Source organism: Trichechus manatus, unplaced genomic scaffold (assembly GCF_000243295.1).
Source record: "Trichechus manatus latirostris isolate Lorelei unplaced genomic scaffold, TriManLat1.0 scaffold00016, whole genome shotgun sequence".
Classification (NCBI taxonomy): Eukaryota; Metazoa; Chordata; class Mammalia; order Sirenia; family Trichechidae; genus Trichechus; species Trichechus manatus.
Genome location: NW_004443952.1, coordinates 21,705,421 through 21,728,997, shown reverse-complemented (window position 1 = coordinate 21,728,997; position 23,577 = coordinate 21,705,421). Strand labels below are relative to the sequence as shown.

At 48.6% G+C, this 23,577-nt stretch overlaps 1 protein-coding gene across 1 annotated transcript in view; it reads left to right on the top strand.

Annotated features, from left to right (window-relative positions):
- COL15A1 (collagen type XV alpha 1 chain) overlaps nt 1–23,577 on the top strand; it is a 118,193-nt gene that overhangs the window by 43,077 nt on the left and 51,539 nt on the right. The window contains exons 5-11 of the mRNA XM_012554375.2: nt 1,292–1,372; nt 8,757–8,904; nt 13,459–13,571; nt 15,953–16,105; nt 17,270–17,422; nt 18,306–18,455; nt 19,005–19,145. Of these exons, the coding sequence (XP_012409829.1) occupies nt 1,292–1,372; nt 8,757–8,904; nt 13,459–13,571; nt 15,953–16,105; nt 17,270–17,422; nt 18,306–18,455; nt 19,005–19,145 (939 nt within the window). The remainder of the gene's footprint in view (nt 1–1,291; nt 1,373–8,756; nt 8,905–13,458; nt 13,572–15,952; nt 16,106–17,269; nt 17,423–18,305; nt 18,456–19,004; nt 19,146–23,577) is intronic.

Below are 23,577 nucleotides of genomic sequence, written 5' to 3'. Positions count from 1 at the left end.
TGTTAGGTTCTTCCGTAGCTGTGGCAGGCAATGGCCTGGTTTCCAGCCTTCCTGCCAGGCAAGGGTGTCGGGATTCTAAAATCAAAGTTAAAACTCTAAGACATTCTGGGTGTGAATTCCTATAAAAGCTAACCTAAATTTAGCTTTTGTGCTTGGCAAGTGAATTAGTTCCTAAGTTGGTGGGTGGGCAAGAAAAAAGATGGCTCATTTCTTCCTTTCCTTCCTTCCTTACTCCCTCCTTCCCTCCCTCCCCCCTCCTCCTTCCAAAACTTACTAAGCACCTGCCAGGTGATGGCCCTGGGCAGGTGCTGGAGATACAGGGATAATCTGGGTACTGTCCCCGTCCTCAAGCTGCACACACAACCTACACAGCCAAACACAAGGACAGAGCTGAGTGTGATTGAACTAAAGGGGAGGGGTGGGGCAGGGAGGGGAAAGAGGAAGAACAGGAACTAATCAAAGAGGAGTTGACACCTGGCCAATGACAAGCAGGAGGAGGCCAGATGAAGAGGCCGAAGGGCATTCCAAGCAGAAGGGGCGCGTGATGCAAAAGTTAGAGGCCTAGCAGAGGTGGCATATCCCTGGAGCTTCCGTTCCTCTTTGGATGGTGTCAACCCAAAAACAAAACATAAGTTGATTTCATTAATTTAGCAAACGTTGCTGTCAGTTTAGTGGGGAAGTCCCCCAGAGTGGAATTTGACTCTAAGAATGACTGTACACCTCGAGCCTGGGACCCAGCCTGGTGTTCCGGCGACGCCGAGGACAGGAAAACCTTACATGTGTTCAGTCATTCATCTCTGCATTACTGTTAATAGTGAAAAAGTAGAAGCAATCGAGTCCAACAATAAGGGATTGGTTACACAGCCATGGCGCACAGACTCATTGGTTGCCATTTGTAGAAGGCTAATTCTGAAGATTACGTAGCAACATGAAGGGATACTTAGGGTGTAACGGTTCTCAACGTAGAATCCCGGTTACAACTCTGCAAAGATTAGAGTGCCTTTTGACAGAAGTTGAAGGGAACCTGAAAAAATGAAAGCAGATGTATTAGAGAGACTGTGAATAAATTGTTTTTGGTTTGTTTGCTTGAGCAATAAAATGTGGAAGGAAAAGTAAAGAATAGCCAAACATGCACACACGTGTGCACACCGCATTCTCTCTCGTTTTCTCTTTTGCTCATACACACCCACATACGGGTTCTTCCACATTTCTGTTACTTTCCCACTTGTCAGGCTCTCTTGTAAACTGCCCCCTCTCTGCCGGGTGTGTGGTGTGATTTGTCTCTGCACAGGCCTCGGGAGAGACGAGTGGGCTTCAGGAGACAGATGGAGTGGCTGAGATCCTAGAGGCCATCACCTACACTCAAGCCCCGGTGAGTGCTGGAGTCCTGCACCATGCAATCTTGGTCCGCTTTTAGGGGCTGAGGGGCATCGGGGGATCCCCAGAACCCCAGGCCTGATGTCTCTGTCCTCAGATCTGTGACCTCGATCTTTGGCTTACCTGGGGGAAGGTTCAGGAAAGTACTGGCCACTGGGCATTTTGAAAATACCCCAGGTGAACTGGAATGCCGTTTACCTCAGTGCCATCCTGTGCTGTGGACACAAGAGGACTGCTGTCCAAAGGCAGACGTGGTGCTCTGTCATTTCCCAGCTCTGTGACGTTGGGTCACTTAGCCTCTCTGAGTCTCGGTTCCTCTTTCATAAAATGGTAATCATCGTATCCTGTTCCATGGGGTTGTTGCGAGGTTAGATGAGGCAGTGCAGAGGCAGGTCTTAGCCCAGTGTCTGGCACAAGGGAAATGACCCTAAATGGTGACTGTTGAAACATTTGCTCAGGGCTCAGCTGTGAGGGAGAAGAAAAGCCCCCCCGCCCCCACCAGAGGTGCAAAGTCCTCCCCGAGGGTTCGCTTCTGGCCATGGAAAAGGCAGCCTCCTCCCCGGTGTGCAGTCCTCCCCACTCCTGGGAATGCACTGAGGCTGAGACGAGGAAGTGGTTTCAGAAGCACTGAGTCAGACTATGGGGACACCAAGCAGCCCATTTTTAATGAAAACAGCAAGCAGTGTCTGAGTCAAAGAAAACAGAGAAGTCCCAGCAGTCACCTCAACGGGTCCAGCTTACTTTGGATAGAAAAAAGTAGATATATGGAAATAAGACAGAAGCTACTAAATTATAGACTTGTGGCTACAGGGGTCTGGGTGGGGCAGAATAGGACTGTAGAGCTTTGTTGTTGTTAGGTGCCATGGAGTCGGTTCCGACTCTTAGCGACCTTATGTACAACACAACAAAACGCTGCCCAGTCCTGCGCCATCCTCAAGTCGTTGCTATGTTTGAGCCCATTGTTGTAGCCACTGTGTCAGTCCATCTCTTTGAGGGTCTTCCTCTTTTTCACTAACCCTGTACTTTACCAAACATGATGTCCTTCTCCAGGGACTGGTCCCTTTTGATAACATGTCCAAAGTACATAAGACAAAGTCTCGCCATCCTTGCTTCTAATGAGCATTCTGGCTGTACTTTTTCCAAAACAGATTTGTCTGTTCTTCTGGCAGTCCATGGTATATTCAATATTCTTTGCCAACACCATAATTCAAAGGGTACCAATTCTTCTTAGGTCTTCCTTATTCATTGTCCAGCTTTCACATGCATATGAGGCAATTGAAAATACCATGGCTTAGGTCAAGTGCACCTTAGTCCTCAAGGTGACATCTTTGCTTTTTAACACTTTAAAGAGGTCTTCTGCAGCATATTCGCCCAATGCAATACATCATTTGATTTCTTGACTGCTGCTTCCGTGGGCATTTATTGTGGATCCAAGTAAAATGAAATTCTTGACAACTTTAATATTTTCTCTGTTTATCATAATGTTGCTTATTGGTCCAGTTGTGATGATTTTTGTTTTCTTTATGTTGAGGTGTGGTCCATACCGAAGGCTGTGGTCTTTGGTCTTCATCAGTAAGTGCTTCAAGTCTTCTTCGCTTTCAGTGAGCAAGGTTGTGTCATCTGCATAGCAAAGGTTGTTTTTGAGTCTTCCTCTAATCCTGATGCCACGTTCTTCTTCATATAGTCCAGTTTCTCGGATTATTTGCTCAGCATACATATTGAATAAGTATGGTGAAAGGAAACAACTCTGACACACACTTTTCCTGATTTTAAACAATGCAGTATCGCCTTGTTCTGTTTGAATGACTCCTCTTGGTCTATGAGCTGAAAGGACTTAAAAGACACCTCTTTCAAACTTCCCTTTGTACAGATAGGCAAATTGAGGCCGTAGGGAGGAAGAGACTTCTTCCCAAGGTTGCATGGGCAGAGCTTGAGCTAGTGCATGGGTCTCCCAATGACCTTTCCAGGTTTCAGGCTATGACCCTGTGATACTGGCGAGAGGCGGTGTTGCAGAGGCCTGTACCCAAGACCAGAGCTAATTCTCAGGCAGCTGGGATGGAAGAAGTCAAGGGTCAACTGCCTACTCAGGGACTGGTAGGATGGCTATTGCTAGGCAGTGTTGCAATCCTCTGTGCCTATCAGCCCTTGGCTGCTCCATGGGCGTGTCCAGGGCACAGGGCAGCAAAGCACAGAGCGGTGGTCCTTTGGGCCTTCTCAGCCTGATGCTGCACCCCCTCCCTGCCAGGGCACCAGTTTACAGTCTCTGAGGGAGGCAAACTCAAGCCGAGATGCCAATAACCCAAGGTTGCCCAAGATAGGGACAGGAAAAGAGGGTTTGGTTTGAGAGCATGAGATGATCATGGTGAGGAGGTGGTCAGGGATGGCTTCCTGGTGGACAGGGTACCCTTTTTTGAAGGGTGGGGCAGCTTTGGACATGGACAGAGAAATGGGAGGGGATGAAGAGAAGGGAGGGAAGAGGACCACCATTTCTAGATTCCCGCCGTGTGTCTGGTGCTTTTGTATGTAATGCCTTCATTTCCTCCTTGCCCTGCAAGGAAGGTGGCATCAGCCTCACATTGTACAGATATGCAGACAGACGCTCAGGAGGCAAGGTGGCTTTGCCAAGGTCACTCAGGGGTAGAGTCGGTACTCTAGCTGAGCCCATTGGCTCCCCACCTGGGGCCTCTCCCCTGGACCGTGGTATTGCGCACACAGAGGCAGATAATGGGGGGGTTACGAAACAAATCCCCAGTATGTCTGGAGAAGTGGCAAAAAAGGTTGGTGGTGGTTTGATGGATTTGGTAGCCTTTGAGGCACCCAGAACACCTACTTTTATAGTCACCATCCTCACTCTTCTTAGTGATGTTTAAGAGAACTGGTACAGATTGGAAGGTCCCTGGGTGGCACAAACGGTTTGTGCCTGACTGCTAACCTGAAGGTTGGCTGTTTGAATCCACCCAGCAGCACCATGGAAAAACGGCCTGGCATTCTGTTCCTGTAAAGATTACAGCCAAGAAAGCCCTGTGGAGAAGTTGTACTCTAAAACACTTGGGGTCGCCGTGAGTGGGAATTGAGTCGACGGCATGGGTTGTTGTTGTCGTTTTGGTGCAGATTGGAGTCCCACCAAGTGTGAGCCCCCACTCCACCAAATACTGGTTGTTGATCTTGAGCCAGTAACTTAACTTCTCCAGTCGTAGTGTCGTCCGGGGTTAAAATGGAAACTCACAGCGTTAGTGTGAGGATTAGAGGAGCTGACACATGTCAGAGGCCTGGCCCAAGCCTGGCCCACAGCAACTGCTCAGTGAATGTTGGTTGTTGTCGTTGATGTTGCCTGGTCAGTCTGTTGTGTGGATTGAGGGAGGTGATGCATTAGAGTGTCCAGCTCATGGTCACACCCAGCAAGGATATCCAGTAGCTCTTGGGGCCTCCCCCAGCACCTGGTCTGGACTTGCCATACGCCTTTGATTGCCCCTTAGTCCTAAGAGAATTCCCCCAGGGCTGTGACTTCAAGGCCCAGGAGCTGCCCGTCCTAATGCTCACTTGTCAGGTTCTGACGATCAGTATCTTCCACGTGCTCCTGTCTTTGCTCTTTGCAGAGCAATTCACTTCCTTCAGCGTCCTTTGCAGGGAGGTGTTTTCCCATCCATTCCACAGAGGCAGACACCTAGGCACGAGGCGTAACGAACTTTGCCGAGGCTGCCCAGCCTGTAGGCGGCAGAGCCAGGTCTTTGGGCTCCGCCGAGGGCTGTGTCACTTGCGCGCGCGCGCGCACACACACGCACACACGCACACACGCACACACGCACACACACGCACACACGCACACACGCACACACGCACACACACACACACACACACACGGACAGCCCAGCTGGGGACTTCCCTCTACACCATCTCCTGGAAGGGCTCCAGAGTTCTGTTTAGCAGCCACCCCTCAGGGACGGGGGATTTCCCTCTTCGCCTCAGACTCCCCCCGCCCCCGGTCTGGTTTCTCTCTTGGAATAAATCTCACTTCCTTTTCCCCACTCTTTCCAGCCAGCCACCCTCCAAGACACAAGCCACAGCCCTGGAGCTGAATCATGGGCCATCTGAGCCATCAGGAACTTAAAAAGCCAGGCCCTCCTTACCCTCCTCCCCGTTTAGAGTAGGAGTCCCTGCTACCCCATTCGTGCCCTGTGCTCAGTCAGCCTCTGCTGACAGTTTTCCATTTCTGGAAAGTTCTATCTTATGCTGAGATAGAATTAGCATCCCTTTGTATAGGGTCGCTATGAGTCGGGATCCACTCAGTGGCAATGGGTTTGGTTGTTTTTTGGTTGTCAGTCCTTGCTGTGCATCAGCGTCACCTATGGGGGTGGAATGGAGAGTCGAGTCTCTGAGAAAAGACCTTTGCCTGGGCTGCATACCTGGAAATTCAGATTCAGTAGGTGTGGAGGGAGGTCCAGAATCTGGACTTAGAGAAAGCTCTGCCGGTGATTCAGATCCACAGCCAGGGTTGAGGGCCTCTCTTGTGACTACACCCAAATGCTCACAGCTTCCCAAAGACACCAAGCACTTTCACCTCCATTCATGTCTTAGCTGAAGGTCCCCAGGTGGCACAATTGGTTTGTGCTCGACTTCTAACCTAAAAGTTGTCAGTCTGAGCCCGCCCGTCTGCTCCATGGAACACACCCTGGTGATTAGCTTCCAAAAAGATTACATACAAGAAAACCCTATGGAGCACACTTCTTCTCTGTCACACATGGGGTCATCATGAGTTGGAATTGGCTAGATGGCAACGGGTTCATGCCCTAGCTCATACGGTTCTGTTTACCTGAAGTGCCCTTCCCCACCCTTCTGTCTGAAAATTCCTAACTATCCTTCAGGATCTGGTCCATGCCCCCTCCTGGGAGGCCATAATTGCCAAGTCCCCCTCCCCGCACTTGGCTCTCACTTCTGTTGTTCCCTGTGTCACATTATATCACAGTTGGTTGTGTTTGGCTCTGCTTCCTTGTCTTCCCTCTGGTCTGACAGTTTGAGGGCAGACACACTGTCTTATTTATTCATTCTGTATCCCCAGGGCTCAGCCAAGGACCTGGCTCATGGTAGGGTCTCAGGAAATGACTCAACATTCCTGCTTTATCACAGACTTCACGGGCTCTGCATGCATGCTGCCCCTTGAAAGCCAACAGCGTCCTGCTTGAGGCAGGACCCCTCAGCCCCACACTGAGCGTCAGCTCACCAGAATGGTATTCTGCCCTTGGACAGGGGCTTGTAGCTGCCTTGCTGGGAGTTTGCCGAAAGAAGTTTGTGGCTGATGAGCTGGAATCAGTGATTTTGTATAAACCCAACTTTTGCACCTTGAGTTATAGAGCTCAGACCAGAGTTACCTCATCCTCCTGTGCTTCCCACCCCTCACCCACCCTACCTGCCTTGTCCCAACGCCCAAATGCCTTATAAAGCAGCCTCACTCCTGGGCTTTCTTCAGCTTCCTTGGCATCATCGGGGAACTACAGTGAAGTGGCTTCTGCCCAGACCCCTAACAAGGAGAGGAGAGGAACCGCCAGGGGAGGAGTCCTTACATGCCCTGCTAGATGGTGTCTCCAGCTGGGGAGACATGGGGATGTCCTACTCACTCTTCTTCACAACCTTTCCTGGGATGGTGCCTACTCTCTGCTCCCCCACCACTGCCCTAGTTCCTGCCTTACTTGGCCTCTTTATTGCAACCTCCTGGTCTCTTGGCCTAAACCTCAGCTTGCCTAATCCATGCTCTCACTGCCACAGGGTGTACTCTCCAAAGCACACACCCAGCCATGCCACTCCCAGCCTAATACCCCACAGCGACTCTCCATTGCCCTCAATCCAAGCCTCTTCTTCTCACCAAGGAACCATCTCCCTCCATCTTCCTGTCTCCCCAGGCTCTGTCCCCTGCTTCTCTCCTCGAGCTCTTGGCTTTTGCCAAGTCCAGGTTGTCAGGCCCTGACAATATCATGTCCTTTGTCACCCCAACCCCTCCCTCCATCTCTGTTTTCTGAAACCCTGTACATTCTTCAAGACCCAAGTCCTTGAAGCGTTCATACATTCACCCTGGAAACTTTGTAGTACTCTAAACAATAGATTTATTTTTATCACACAAATATTCCATATTCATTATCAAAAATTTGAGATGTGCAGATAAACAAAAAGATAAAACAATCCCCTTTCATACCAACATCTAGAGAAAATCACTGTTAAGGAGTTGTTCTTTTATAATTTTAAAATTCTAATGATGTTCGTGACAGCTACCATTTGTGGGGCTCGTGCTATAGGTCAGGCACTGTACTGAGCACTTCCATGCATTTTCTACCTTCTAAGTAGTTATTATTGTCCCCCTTTTACAGAGGAGGAAACCGAGGCTTCATGAGGTTACGTGACTTGCCCAACATAGCTAATAAGTGGAGAGCTAGGATTTGTCCCGGATCTGACTGTAAGAAATGAACCATTGAGCCCTAAGTTATGGGACCCCAAGAATCCTCCTTGTTCTGATGGACCAGAGATTTATTATACCCTGGATTCTGACATTAAAGAAATAACTTTCTGTTGTTAGTCAGGATGAGCAGGTTATGCTGCAGTAACAAATTAACCCTGAAATCTTAGTGTCTTAACAAGACAAAGCTTTATTTCTTGCTCACACCACAAGTTCAACACTGGTCGGCAGAATCTTTACATTCACTGTGCAGCCCCTGAAGCTCAGAAAGTGATGAGACTATTTGAATGTTGATAAGCCCTGGGTCTCATGAGCTGCTACCTGTATCCTGGCTCTGGGGGTGATGTCACAGCCTCCACAGCCCTACGTCAAGATTTGTCTCTGGTTTTCTGACATGCTGTGTTTCCAACTGTTGGCTGGCTTTTTTTCCCCCTAGTTGTTAAAGTTGGTTGACACTTACTGGCTTTGGAAAAGCTATACAGATCCTAAAGTTTCCTTGGAAGAAAACCATACCCATCTTTCATTTCATAGGCGTCCAAGACCAGTACACACCTGGGATGGGATTTATACAGCAGTTACTGAGCGCAGCTTGGCTCATTCATTCATTCTTTCGTTCATTCCCTCATCTAACAGCTCTTTATTGAGCTCCTCCCCTGCACCAGCTGGGATGCAGGGATCACAGATGTGTGTTCTCTGTGCTCAAAGAGCTCAGCTGAGATTAGCAGAATCTTGCTGTAAAGTGGACGGAATTTATTAATTACCTTTAGCATGCACCTCTGTCAGGCCCTGGGAGGTTCTGTGATTACCCAGGTAAATGGCAGGCAGATGTAGGTTTTCTTGTGGGTTTAATCAGCACTTGTGGATATATTCTTTTCCCTGCCATTTTTTCCTGCTTTACTGCCAAGTGAATCTTTTGGGTCTCGTTTCCTCCTTTCAGCCTAGAGAGGCAAAAGTAGAACCGATAAACGCACCTCCAACTCCAACCTCTCCTTCTGAGGACGTGGAGCTTTCTGGTGAACCTGTGCCCGAGAAGACCCCAGAAGCTACCCACCTGAGCGGCGTTGTGCATAGCATCTCTGAGCAAGGCAAGTCTGTGGTGCACCTTCTTATGGAGTAGCCTTTCGCTGAGTGATTTATGTGTATCCCGCCTGAGCCATGTGTGTAACATACAGCCTCTCATTTAACCTTCCACTCAACCCTTTGAGGAAGGAATTACAGTAATCTTCATTTACTGACAACACCAGCAAATCAAGTAACTGAGAAGTTAAGTAACTCAGTTAAGGCTACATTGTTGTCATTATCAGCTGCCGTGGCATTGGCTCTCAACTCATGGAGACCGCATGCACAGTGGGTTGGGACTGATGTGATCCAAAGGGTTTTCACTGGCTGATTTTTGGAAGTAGATTGCCAGGCCTTTCTTCCTACTCTGTCTCAGTCTGGAAGCTCTGCTGAAACCTGTTTAGTATCATAGCAACATGCAAGCTTCCACTGACAGAGAGATGGTGACTGTGCCTGAGGTGCTTTGGCAGTGGCTAAGAGCTTGGCTGCTAACCAAAAGGTTGGCAGTTTGAATCCACCAGCTGCTCCTTGGAAATGCTATGGGGCAGTTCTACTCTGTCCTGTAGGGTCACTGTGAGTCGGAATCAACTCGACGGCAACAGCCAGTTAGTTTCTCGTTCAAAAATTTATACACAAATTGTTTTATGACATTGGTTGCAATCCCCACAATGTGACAGAGCTTTCCTCCTTTCCACCCTGGGTTCCGCATGTCCGTTTTTCCAGTTTTCCTGTCCCTTCCAGCCTTCTCATCTTGTTTTGGGGCAGGAGTTGCCCGTTTGGTCTTGTATATTTGATTGAGCTAAGAAGCACGTTCCTCACGTGTGTTATTGTGTGTTTTATAGACCTGTCTAATCTTTGTCTGAAAAGTGGACTTCACTAGATGGTGTCCAGCTACCATCACCAACTGCTCTGACAGGGATCACAATAGAGGGTCTTAGACAGAGCAGGAGAAAAATGTAGAACAAAATTCAAATTCACAAAAAAGGACCAGACTTACTGGTCTGACAGAGACTGGAGGAACCCCCGAGGCTGTGGCCCCAGGATACCCTGCTAACTCACTAGCCACTATTTTACAGATACGCTCAGAAAGGTTAAATGACATGGCCACACTTCACACAGCCAGTGAACGGAATCCAGAGTCCCCACTCTTTCCAGCCTCTACCACAAACTCCCTGATTCACAGAAGATCGAGTCATCAAAACTCTGTATGGTGCACATGGGAAACTGATGGTCCGAGAGGGGAGAGGACTGCTAAGGTCACCCAGTAGGTCAGCAGCAGGCCTGAGCATGAGTTTGGCCTCCTGGCTACCTGTCCAGGGCTCTCACCTGGGCCCCTTGCTCCTCCACCTGTGCAGAAGTAGCTCCTGCAAGAGCCCAAGATCCGACTCTATCCCCCGGGCCGCAGTTGATGTGCGCCCGTGGCCTGAGACTGGCCTGCGCTTTCTGCCCTTTATCGGAGGGGCAGAATTACAGCCAGCGCCAGAGCACCAAGATTTAGGAACAAGGTCACTCCTAGCAGCACTGCTGCTAATAGCAAACGCAACCCGGAGCATCTGCAGTAGGGATTGCCTGGGCAAAGTATATCTCATTCACACGTGCAGCCTTAAAATTGGTGATTGTCTTAGTCATCTGGTGCTGCTCTAACAGAAATACCACAAGTGGATGGTTTTAACGAAGAGAAGTTTATTTCCTCACAGTCAAAGTAGGATAAAAGTCCAAATTCAGGGCATCACCTCCAGGGGAAGGCTTTCTCTCTCTCAGCCTTCTCATCAGTGTTCCCCCAGACTAGGAGCGTCTCTGCGCAGGGACCCCGGTCCAAACGACGCGCTCTGCTCCCGGCACTGCTTTCTTGATAGTATGAGGTCCCCCTGTCTCACTGCTCACTTCTGTCTTTTATAACTCAAGAGATTGCCGCAGGACACAATCCAGTCTTATAGATCAGGTCCTGCCTTACTAACACAACTGCCACCCATCCTCCCTCATTAACATCATAGAGGCAGGTTTACAACATACAGGAAAATCACACAGTACCAGGAATCATGGCCTAGCCAAATTGATACCCACATTTTTGGGGGGACATTATTCAAACCATGACAATGATATAGAAGAATACTTAATGACCCAGGGAAATATGGTATATTCTGCAACAACTGGCAGAATTCAAAACTGTATGTTTGCTATGACTCTAATTTTGTATACGTTATTTATACCTATTTATATATAGCTGTGGTTAAGCGCTCAGCTACTAACTGAAAGTTTGGTGGTTCAGACCCGCCAGGTGCTCCACAGGAGAAAAGACGTGGCTATCTGCTGCCATAAAGATTACAGCCTAGGAAACCCTATGGGGCAATTCTGTTCTGTCCTATAGGGTCGCTATGAGGTGGAATCGACTCGACGGCACACAACAACATAGAGAGTGAGGAAGAAAGGCCTGGTGATGTACTTCTGAAAAATCAGTCATTGAAAACTCTATGGAGCACAGTTCTACTCTGATACACATGGGGTTGCCGTAAGTCAAAATTGACTTGACGGCAACTTTTTTTTTTTAGAGAGAGTGATGTGTGAGTGTGTGTGTGTATTAGAATAATATACACCAAAATGTTATAAGCAGTTGTCTCTGGATAATAGGGTTATGGGTGGTTTTTATTTTCTTTTTTGTACTTCTGTATTTTACAAGTCTTTTGTAATAATATATATATATTTATTTCTGCCATCAGTAAATGAATGCTGTTTTAAAATCTAAACTTGGGAGGCCCATGGGAGAGAGAAGGTATACAGTACTGAATAGAAAAAGATTTATAATAATTTAATAAAGTCATAATAAAACCAAGGAGTCAGGGTGTTGCTGTGGAAAGACTGCTGGGCTGAGGTCAGACGGTTTGGATGAAGTCCTTGCTCAGCCACCTATTGGCTGCCGGGCCTGGAACAAGCTGCTTAACATTTCCAAGCTTCAAATTCCTTAACTGTCCTCTGGGAGTGATAACAATTGCGGCCTCCCGGGTTGATGAGAGGATTGGATGTGGCCTGGATGTGGAAGTGGTTTATAAATCGTGAGTGCTGTTCTCAGGGGTGGAATTAGGATCTCTGAGTGAGAGGCAAGCAGCTGGCAGAGGCCGTGGGGCTCGGGGCTCAGGTCTTCCCTAGGCTGAGGGGTGCGTACAAGGGAGGAAGATCCAAATGGAGGCTGGTACCCAGATCTTCGCACTGCTTGCTTGGTCCCTGGAATCAGCCATACATGCTTATCTGACAGATAAAAGGCCGAGCGGAAACAACCGATCCCTGAGCCCTGCCTCTGGCTAGGGAAAGCCCCTAATGTTTTTACCCCAAGCTTCCCTGACACCAGCGACATGCTCCTCCACCTCCATGCTCCAAAGGATGTGGACTCAGAGGCCGGGGTGCCGCTGGCTGCTTGCACAGTACCCCCTGGTGGTCAGAGCAGGGAGGACGAGAGTGACTGGTGAGGGTTCTGACCACTCCTGGGCATTCAGTTATTCAAGAGTGCATGAGGGTGCAGGGTCCCTTGCAGAGTTCAGCACCCTCCCCCAGATGCTGTTCTTACTGTGGGACAAGCCTGAGCATGGCATGCATGGAGAGTGCCCAGAATCGGGACAGGTTGGCCTGGCTTCAGGGCTCCTCCTAGCCACTTACTCTCTGTGGGACTTCATTCCTCGGCAAAATGGGGTTAATAGTAATAATGTGTTAACGTGCAGATCACATGCTGTGTGGTGACAGTGTGTTGGCTAAAAATATGGGATTCCCATCCTGGCTCTTGCCCCACTGGCAGTGAGGTGGTCAGATGAGTTCTTGCGGGTGGGATGGATGGCCTAGTGGGAGGATTAAATGAAAAAGTGCGTGGAACAGGCTTAGCACAGGGCCTAACCCATAACAGGCCTGCATTTGTGTGAGTATGCTTTCCTTTTCTTTGCTTTAGGACTCCACAGTTTGTTAAGCTGCAAAAGAAATATTTGCTTGTAGTAAAAATTCAATCAATGCACAGTTGTCTGAGCCAAAAAATAATAGTTTCCTCTACTTTCTCCACTCCTAGCCTTTGGGGGAGGAAATGGATGGTTAAGCATTGTTGCATATAGATACTAGATTACATATAATAACTCATGTACGCTCATATAGAGAACCACACTGACAAAAATAGTTAATTAACATTCATCCATTGCTTACTACATGCCAGGGACTGTCCTTCAGGCTTTTTCTGTATTAACCTGTTTAATCCTTGTAATACACAATCATCATCACACCCCTGAGAGGTGGGAGTCGTTATTATTCTTGTATAGATGAGGAAGCTGAAGCATAGGTTAAGTGACTTGCCGCAGGTCATGTTCCTCAGAAGTGGCACAGTGGGATTCAGGCCCTGAAGCTGGGGCCAGAGCTCGTGGTCTGAACTGCCAGCTATACTACCTTTCTACAGGGTGTTTTTCTGCAACTTGTCCGCCCCCCACCGCCACCCCTGCCCTCTTAATCCTGTATGATGGACATGTTTCCAAGTCAATAGGTAAAGAGATACTTCATTCTTTTTCAAGACTGCAAACTGTAGCGATTAACTACAGAATGCCTGCTTCCTGTAGGGTCTGGGGAGATCCTGGATGTCACATCAGAGGAGGTTCACACTGTAGATGGTGATCCCATAACAGGCAGTGGCTCAGGGGATGGGGACTTCCTTGGTGTCATGGAAGAAAAGGTGAGTGAATGGTGAATTTCAGTTGCTTAATCAGTAGTAAATTTGTTTGCTTATTTCAAACTTAATGGTGACTTTTATTGGGTACCCTAGAGAGCCAGGAGGGTTTTAGTTGAATGGTATGGAGGCTGCCTCCTTCCTCATGGTACAGAGAAGGTGAGGAGTCCCAGGGGCCTGGAGGCTCTCCAGGGATGTCCAGGACAGGAGAAGGAGAGGCAGCTCAAGCTGGTCCTCACAACTGCCCAGGGGCCCTTCTCTCTTCTCCCAGGTTACCACCACAGCTTCTTCAGCCCTTTGAGCCCCTTCAATTCAGAATCAGATTAACTACAGGTATGCCTGCTGTATTGTTTGTTAATTGGCTCTGACACCTGCAAAGCCAATTTTTGAAATGCTGGACACAGTGGGGTGCAAAATTCAAGCAAATGTATTTTTCTCACAGTGGCCATTGCTAACAACCCACAGTGTCAGCTCATTCTTTCCCTATCCTGTGATGGAAACTCAGTTCTCATAGCTCTGCTGGTCACTATCAGGTAACAGTCTATTTTCACAAGTATTTTAGAAGTCCAGCCGAGTCCAGTATAATATCAGAAATTCAACAAAAATACAAATACAGCTCCTCCCCTTCCATATTCAGGCCTGAGGCAGGCCAGCAACCTACAGCAGGGAAGGGAAGCATAGTCAGGGGTTTCCTCTCTCATTTCTTGCTTCTTTCTCCTCTCCCCATGCCCCCCCCCCCACAGCAGCAGTTTTTAACATAGGCAGGGGCTTGCTCACCTAGGGAGAGATCAAGGGGAAAAGGCTAAGTTTTACCTGGCTGGTTAAATTGTGATCTGGCCCTTTTGTGTGAAAGATGCCTGACTGCTAGAACTTTCTCTCATGGGAGCTTTTGTGACTCCTTGGAGGTCCTCCTGCAGAGGATGTAGGATTACAGTTCCATTGTTGGGCTTGTAACTTCTTAAGTTAAACAGCCGCCTTGCTATTGGTGGCCGTGACCCTCTAGATGGCTAGATGGTCATTTGGGGCAAAGCGCATTTCAAGATAGCTTTAGCTGCTCTCTTTGGAGGAGCCATGTCTTGTCTATTCCGGTAAAATGACTGCATGACAGACTGCTCTGTCTCTTAGCTCTGGGTCTGGGTGGCTCCCTGCTTTCACCTTTTGTCTTTCCCTGGAGAGAGTCAGACACCAGTCCCTATGTCTCCCAAATTCCAAAGAATATATATCGGGCTCACCAAATGGTTTGTAGTGGAGGGGAGGGGAGGGAAAAGCCACAGCATGCTGAAGATTTTCTCCAGAGATGTTCTTACTCTCCCGTCACTCAATCGTCCGATGAATTCTTTACCTTTTCTTATACAGCATGGGTGTAGGTGGTGGACAAATGCTGGTAGATCTGATCTCATTGTCTTTCAGTGTGTCCCACATCAGTGGTCTGGCTCCTTGTTTCAGGACGTGGGGGTTACAGGATGCTTATTGGATTGTACTTGCCCTTTGGGGTTTTAACTGAAGTAGAGTCGGGAAGAGTCTCATTTTAATTCATCTTTTCCGTGTTTTTTGGGACAATAATTCCACAAGGACTTAATATGCTACATGGGGGAAAAATGGATTCTGTGGTCAGATAAGTGTGAGAAGTACTCCACTCTGTAGTCTCCTTATTAAAGGCTTGGAGGAGTCCTGCAGCAAGGACATCTGTCTGACCATAAGCCTAGTGTCTTTTTAGTATCCAAAGGAGCTACTTTTTGCAACAAGAACAAACCTAACAAACAAACAACAAAAACACTTTGGGAAATAGATAAAGTTTGTTGACACCAGTAGGCAAAGCTGTTCTGTTTCCATTTTCTCATTTGCTATGTAACCTTCAGAGAATCTGTCTGTGCATTTCTCAAAGGAAACTGAGTCACAGGGAAAGAGAGGAAGCACTGGTTTCCTGTCTGGAGAGGGCTGAGGGTCGGAATTGCTGCCTGCCCATCGGACGCACTGTCATGGGCAAAAACATTTGACTGGCTGTTACAGCTCTGGATGGGCACTTAGAGGAGGCCAGAGGGAGACAGACGGAAGCTCAGTGTGGAGACAAATTTTCTGGTAGAAAGGTCTAGTCCTGGCACAGGCTGACTCAGGAGGCAGTGATCTCCCTGTCACTGTGGTGTGCAAACAGAGGCTTGAAGTCAAAACACCAGACATAGGTGCCTTGGCGGTCTTTCCTGTCCCTGTGATTCTGTGCTGTTGTGGGGCAAAGGTGAAGTCACAGATGTGAAAGTGCTTTGAGCTTAAGCAACTACAGAAATACAAGTTGCTGGAGGCACCCCAACAGTCTGTTCTCTTCAGCACAGACGCGTTTATCAGGGCTGTGGGCTCAGTGATGTCGTCTCTCGTGATGGCTTTGTTTTCAGGGTCCACATACTGAAGGTTTAGCAGCAACAGCAGCAGCCGGGGAGGCTGAGGGGCCTGTCAACACTACATGGGAAGCAGAGGCCAGCAGTGTGCTCACCGAGGGGCCGACCCTTTCCATGTCCACCGAGAAGCCTGAGGAGTGGGTCACTCCAGTAAGTACACAGAGTGCACACTCCACTTCCTCTGCTTTCCGGGTGGGGGGTGAGGATGACTCTCGAGTGGGAGCTGTCACTGCCTTCCTCATCTGTCTGCACTATGCAGATGAGAGCCTCTGTGGGCTCAAGTCCAAGTGGACACTGAGCAGGGAGGCAGAGGAACAGATTGACTCACTGTGCTGAGCACCAGGCCGGCTCACAGAGGTGGATGGTAAATAGATTAGATGAGGCTCCTGGGGTCAGAGTGGCAAGTGGGGCAACAGGATGCTCTGGGAACACAGAAAAAGGGGCCCATGACCCAGCCCCGGGGGCAAAGAAGCCCTCGGAAAGGATGCCACAGGTGAGACCACGAGGAGGAGCTTCAGGATGGGGGTGTGGAGGCAGGTGGACCAGCAGGAGCAAAGTCCTGAGGGCATAAAGATGACCCTATGAAGACCTATAGAAGTTCAGCACACACTGCTGTGTGTGAACGTTCTGCTCCCATAATGATTACAGCCTAGAAAACCCTAGGGGGCAGTTCTACTCTGTTACATGGGGTCGCTGTGAGTTGAAATCTACTCAACGGCACCTAACAGCAACAATAAAGAGTGTGGTCAACAGCGTCAGATGCTGCCAAAGTGCCAGTGAGTTAGGACTGGAAAGTGTCCATTGGATTTATAAACTTGACTATCAGTGACCTTGGGGAGAGTAACTTTAGCAATGTGAGAGGGGTAGAAGCCCGATTGCACTGGGCTGGAGAGAGGGTGAGGTGAGCAAGTGGTCAGTGAGCATAGACAACTCCCAAAAAGAAAGCTGCTAAGTCCAAGGACCTGGGTTTTGTCCCAGCACACGGGGTTAGGCACTCCGGAGAAGCCCCACTCTCAGGAGTATGGACAGAAGTTGGAAGGGGCTGCTGGTGAGTGCCACAGGTTGGAGGTAGGAGCTGGGTGAACCACTCTGGTGGGGTGCTGGAGAGGGACTCACACCCTGGGTGGTGTCCGAGAGTCCCAGTCTCTGTATTGATGCCACATTGGGACAACAGTGCAAGGCGAGGGCTTGGATATGCAAGTGCTTTGAAGGTGAGGGAGCGACAGGGTGCAGTCTGCTCCCCCCAGCCACAGGCACACTGAATCAGGGTGCTGGGTCCAGTGATGCAGTCCCTTGTGGTGTCTTTCCTTTCAGGGTCCAGATAATGAAGAAAGTTTAACAGCAACAGTAGCAGGGGAGACTGAGTTGTCTGTCAGCAGTGCTGGGGAAGCAGAGGTTGGGAGTGTGCCCACCCAGGGGCTGGCTCTCTCCACATCCACAGAGAACCTGGGGGAAGAGGCCACTCTGGTAAGCAGCATCAAGGGCTGGAAGGTTGAGGTCGTGGCTGGCAGCAGCCACTGGCCTTCATCCCTGGCAAATGGCAGGTGCTTAATGAATATTTTCTGAGCAAATGAATGGAGGTGGGTTATTGGGCCATGGCAGGTCAACAACACTGACCTTTACGATTGTTCACACTCTTGCTCCCCTGGCCTGGCTGGCACTGGCCAGGCAGCCTTCCACCTCTGATCCATTGCTCATTTGGGGAAACTTTACAGTGGGAGTGGCACACCTGACAGAGCGTCCAGCCCACAGAGCTCTCCAGGCCACTTGGCACTTACGTGGGTTATTTCAGTTAGCAAAATGGTTACTGTCGTCATCTGCATCATTGTGTTCCTTGTCATCGTCATCGTCATCATCCTCATGATCGTCTTCTTCCTCCCCCTTCTACTCTTCTTCCTCCTCGCCCTCCTCCCCCTCCCCTATCCTCCTTCTTCTTTAAAGGCAAATCACTCCTCACAGGGTGAGAAAACCAGGTCCCAGTTCCACCAAGTCTTAGCTTAGTAGAAAGCAGCACTTGACCAGCAGCTGTCTGAAAATGGAAGGGCTGCCTGTGGAAGTGCTGAGCTCCCAGCTTCTGGAGCTGTGCAAGCGAAGGCCAGATGGGCACTTGGCAGAGATGTGCCAGAGGAGGCTGGGGGGTGGTCGGAAGGGATGACCTGAGAGGTGCATTCTAACCCTGGGCTTCCGGGAGTATGTGGGGCTGAGACGTGGTCTTAGATGAGCAGTGAAAGGGGAGCTATGAAGATGCCAGTTACCTTGTGGCCCCAGCAGTGTCCTCCCTGCAGCCCCACACCCACTAGCCTAGGGAAGTGGGTGAAATGGCACGATCCACATGCCAATTTTGTTTCAGGGTCCAAATGGTGAGGAAAGTTGGACAACAGCAGCAGCTACAATAGAAGCGCCACTCAGCACTGCTGAGGAGGAGGAGACCAGCAGGGCCCCCACAGATAGGCTGGCCTTCCTCACACCCACAGCGGCCCTTGGACAAGGGAACGCTTCAGTAAGTGTCACCTAGTGCCATCTCTGCTTCATCCTGGCTCACAGAGGAGAGAGAGGTCGGAACCACGGGACGGAGCAGTTACTGGCCTTCCCAGAGGCAGGCGAACACTTAGTTTCGTGATGGGTGCATACCTGGGTAGCCCCACCTTCAGGACAGCAGGATGTGATGGACAGAGCAGGACAGAGGAAGTCAGGGGTTGGCTTTTGTCCTAACCTGCTTCCTCCTAACTTCGTCCAAGAAGAACTTCCCCAGAGGCAGGGCGGCCCAATGCTGGAAGGGGCTGTTGGGGAGGCTGTGAGCTCGGCATCACTGGGTATGGGAAGCATGTCTTGGAGGAGATGTGTGAGTCTGTAAACGTGCTGGGGGTAAAGAAGCTGCAGTAGGAAGTGCTTTGAAATTGGGCTAGTGTCATAGAAATGACAATTATGAAAAGTCCTTGGCAGCTATGAGTTGGAGTTGACTTGAGGGCAATGGGTTTGGGTTTGGCAGCCGTGCACAAGTTGCATCCTGGGGAAGGTGACCTATTCCTCGTGCTGGTCTTGTTTCCAGGGTCCTGACGATGAAGACGATTTATCAGCAGCAAGAGAGGAACCCCTTACCATGGCTTGGGGAGAAGAGTCTGGCAGTGCTCCCCCTGGTGGGCCGCCGCTCCCCATACCCACAGCGGCTCCTGAAAGAGCAGTCAGTCCAGTAAGTGGCGTAAGGATTTGACTTGGCAAATCTTACGGGGCGGGGGAGGTGAGAAAGAAAGGCCAGAATCATGGATGGGGCCTGCCCTGGCTTTCTTGGAGGTGGGCTTTCATTTTGGCTTGCAAAGGGCTGAATTTGGGCGTTTTGAGGGCCTCTGACCAGGAGAACACTCAATTTGTAGAGGAAAAAGCAAGAGGTAAAATTCCAGGAGACCTGACTTCATTTCCCAAATTCCCACTTCTTTAATTGGAATGAGAACGTTCTAGCAGGAAGACTGTCCAAAGATGCAGGGTCCATCTCAAATGTCCTGAGATCCCCATCCCGGAAGTGTGAAAGCAGATAGGACTTGGCGGGGATTGTAGAGGGAATCAGAGCATCAGAGGTGTTTGGGGAGAGGGGACCACTACATATGAGTTTCTGTGATTCTCGGCTACAGCTGAATGACCTGAAGCAGATCCTTCCATTGCCCTGGGCCTCAGTTTCCTCATCTATAAAGGAGGGCAGCTGTGAAGTCCAGTTACAGAATGCGTGGAGGGCAGTTTGGAAAGCTCACACACACTGGGGTGGTCACCACAATGAGTGCTGTGACTTTGTCTTTCAAAAGTAGGAAACCCAGGACTGGTCCTCAGCATGGGCTTGTGTGACTAGGGGAATGGAATTGCTCTTCAAATCTGAATATTTTTGAAGGAAAACATTCCATTGGTGACCAGCGTGGGCCCGTCAGGTCCCCGAGTAACACTTGGTCACGTACACTTTGAAAGCCATGACTCAAGCTACTGGCATGTGGTCTGTCAACCACAGGGCTCCAGGACTGACCAGTGAGGGAAGAGGCTGTGGCACAGGAGGTCTGAGAGCGAGATTCCCAAATGCCCATTGCTCAAGGGCCTCTTCTAGTGGCCCAGTGGTTGTCAAGTGTTGTGTCTGTTTCATTTTCTTACTGACTCGTTATTTAGAGTGGTCCGTGCATTTGTTGATTCATTCATTGATTCAACACATCAACTCAAGCTCTCAGTCCAGATGCTTGGAGATAGAAATGAATGTGACCTAGTTCCTGCCCCCAAGGAATTCACAAAGTAGGGCATCCATTCAGGGTCCTCAGTCCAGCCACTTGGAGATAGAAATGAATATGACCTAGTTCCTGTCCCCAAGGAATTGACAGTCAAAATGGAACAGGAAATAAGCTGTTTGTGAGCTGATGTTTATTAAGCACTCTATGCTCCAAATTTGTCTAATTTGATCACACCCACATTCTCTGGTGTAAGGTGAATGATCTCCATTTGACAGGTAAGGGAAGAGAGACTTAGAGAGGTAAAGTAACCTGGCCACTGGGGCATTCCTCCAAGAGGCAGAATGGGGATTGGAACCCAGGCCGGCTGGCCCGCAGAGCTCTTGCTCCTGAGCTTCACCTACTGATGTTCTCATCTGTGAGAGCATGGTGTGGCAGAAAGGGCCTGGGCTGGAGCCAGGAGGCTGAGGTTCCACTTCCCAGGATGCCACTGACTCAGGGTGTTTCCTGAGCCTTAGTGTCACCATCTATAGAAGGAGGGAGAAAGACAAGAGCTCTGCTTTTTAAACCTGGCTGTACATTATAGACACCTGGGAAGCTTAAAGCAATACAGGTGTCTGAGTCCCATCCCAGACCAGTTGAGTGAGACACTGGTGCTGGGGCTCAGGCTCCCAGGTGATTCAGTGGGCAGCCAGCTCTGGGACCCACTAGGCTAACTCTGTGCTTATGGCCCCCAGTGCACACATTGTGACTTCTTAAACTAAGCCCCGCTTCTGCTCCTCTCCCTAAGGTATGTATACACAGAACACCGAGACCAAATTTCCCTCTAGTGTTGCATCAGCGGCTGGCAACGCACCTTTAGATGGTACCAGTTCTCCTTTTTTCCCTTTTTGACTTTGTGTTATGGAAATTCTCAAAAATACACAAAAGGACTTGGAATAGTATAATAAACTCCCACATACCCATCACCCACTTTGAACAATTATGAACAATTTGCCAATCTTTTTCTTTCTTATTTCTTTATTGTGCTTTAAGTGAAAGTTTACAATTCAAGTTAGTTTCTCATACAAAAATTTATACACACATTGTTATGTGACCCTAGTTGCTCCCCTATACTGTGACAGCACACTCCTCCTTTCCACTCCAGATTTCCCGTGTTCATTCAACCAGCCCTTGACCCTCTCTGCCTTCTCATCTCGCCTCCAGACAGGAGCTGCTCATTTAGTCTCATGTATCTACTTGAGCTAAGAAACACACTCTTCACGAGTATCATTTTATGTCCCATAGTCCAGTCTAATCTTTGTCTGAAGAGTTGGCCTCGGGAATGGTTTTAGTTCTGGGCCAACAGAGAGTCCAGGGCCATGTCTTCCGGGGTCCCTCCAGTCTCAGTCAAACCATTAAGTCTGGTCTTTTTACGTGGATTTGAGTTCTGCGTCCTACTTTTCTCCTGCTCCGTCAGGGACTCCCTGTTGTGTTTCCTGTCAGGACAGTCATTGGTGGTAGCTGGGCACCATCTAGTTCTTCTGGTCTCAAGCTGATGGAGTCTCTGGTTTATGTGACCCTTTCTGTCTCTTGGGCTAATACTTTCCTTGTGTCTTTGGTGTTCCTCATTCTCCTTTGCTCCAGGTGGGTTGGGACCAATTGATGCATCTTAGATGGCCGCTCACTAGCTTTTAAGACCCCAGACGTCACTCATCAAAGTGAGATGCACAACATTTTCTTAATAAACTTTGTTATGCCAATTGTCTTAGGCTGGCTTCTCTAGAGAAGCAAAATCAGTAAAGCATATAAATATATAGAGAGATTTATATCAAGGAAACAGCTCATGCGATTATAGAGGCTAGACCATCCCAAGTCTGTGGATCAGGGTAGAGGCCTTTCCCAATTCATGGAGCCCCAGAAGCTGGCGAGATTGGCAGGTCAGAGAGCAGGGCTTCCACTCACAGGCTGTGAAGGTTGACAAATTCCAAGATCGGCAGGCAAAATGGCAAGGTTTCTCCTGATCTACGTAACTGCAGAGGCTTGCGAACCCAAGATCAGCAGGTCAGAGAGCAGGGCTCCGCTCACAGGCTGTAAAGATTGACCAATCCCAAGTTTGGCAGATAAGCTGACAGCTCAAGTCCCAAGAACCAGAGGTGAGACGACCGAAGGCAGCCGCAGGATCCAGAGTGAGCAAAAAGCCAGAACGTCTGCTTATATTCAGATGCAGGCCACACCCCCAAAGAAACTCCCTTTCATCTGATTGGCTACTCACAGCATATTCAATCATGGGAGTGATCACATATAAACACTAAGAATCATGGCCCAGCCAAGTTGACACACAATCTTAACCATCACAACAATTGACCCAGATGTCCCCTGAAACCATAGTCCCCAGACCCCTGCCCCTGCTGTCTGTCTCTTGAAGTGTTTGGTTGTATTCAGGAAACTTCTTAGCTTTGGTTTAGTCCTGTTGTGCTCACTTCCACTGTAGTGTGTGTTGTCCTTCCCTTCACCTAAGATAATTCTTGTCTACTATCTAGTTAGTGAATAGCCCTCTCCCTCCTTCCCCACCCTCGTAACCATCAAAGAATGTTTTCTTCTGTGTTTAAACCTTTTCTTGAGTTCTTATAATAGTGGTCTTATACATTATTTGTCCTTTTGTGACTGACTTAATTCACTCAGCCTAATGCCTTCCAGATTCCTCCGTGTTATACTTCATGGATTCATCATAATTCTTTATCGTTGCATAGTATTCCATTGGGTGAATATACCATAATTTATCCATTCATCCTTTGATGGGCACCTAGGTTGTTTCCATCTTGTTGCTATCATAAACAGTGATGCAGTGAACATGGGTGTGCATGTATCTATTCGTGTGATGGTTCTTATTTCTCTGGAATATATTCCAAAGAGCTAGGTTGCTGGATGGTATGATACTTCTATTTCTAGCTTTTTAAGGAAATGCCGAATCGATTTCCAAAGTGGTTGTACCATTTTACATTCCCACCAACAGTGTATAAGTGTTCCACTCTCTCCACAACCTCTCCAACATTTATTATTTTGTTTTTTGGATTAATGCTAGCCTTGTTGGGGTGAGATGGTAACTCATTGTAATTTTCATTTGCATTTCTCAAATGGCTAATGATAGTGAGCATTTCCTCCTGTGTCTTTTAGCTGCCTGAATGTCTTCTTTGGTGAAGTGCCTGTTCATATCCTTTGCCCATTTTTTAATTGGGTTATTGGTCTTTTTGTTGTTGAGGTTTTGCAGTATCTTGTAGATTTTAGAGATTAGACCCTGATCGGATATGTTGTAGCCAAAAATTTTTTCCCAGTCTGTACATTGTCTTTTTACTCTTTTGGTGAAGTCTTTTCATGAGCCTAGTGATTGATTTTTAGGAGCTCCCAGTTATCTAGTTTCTCTTCTGGTGTTTGTGCATTGTTAGT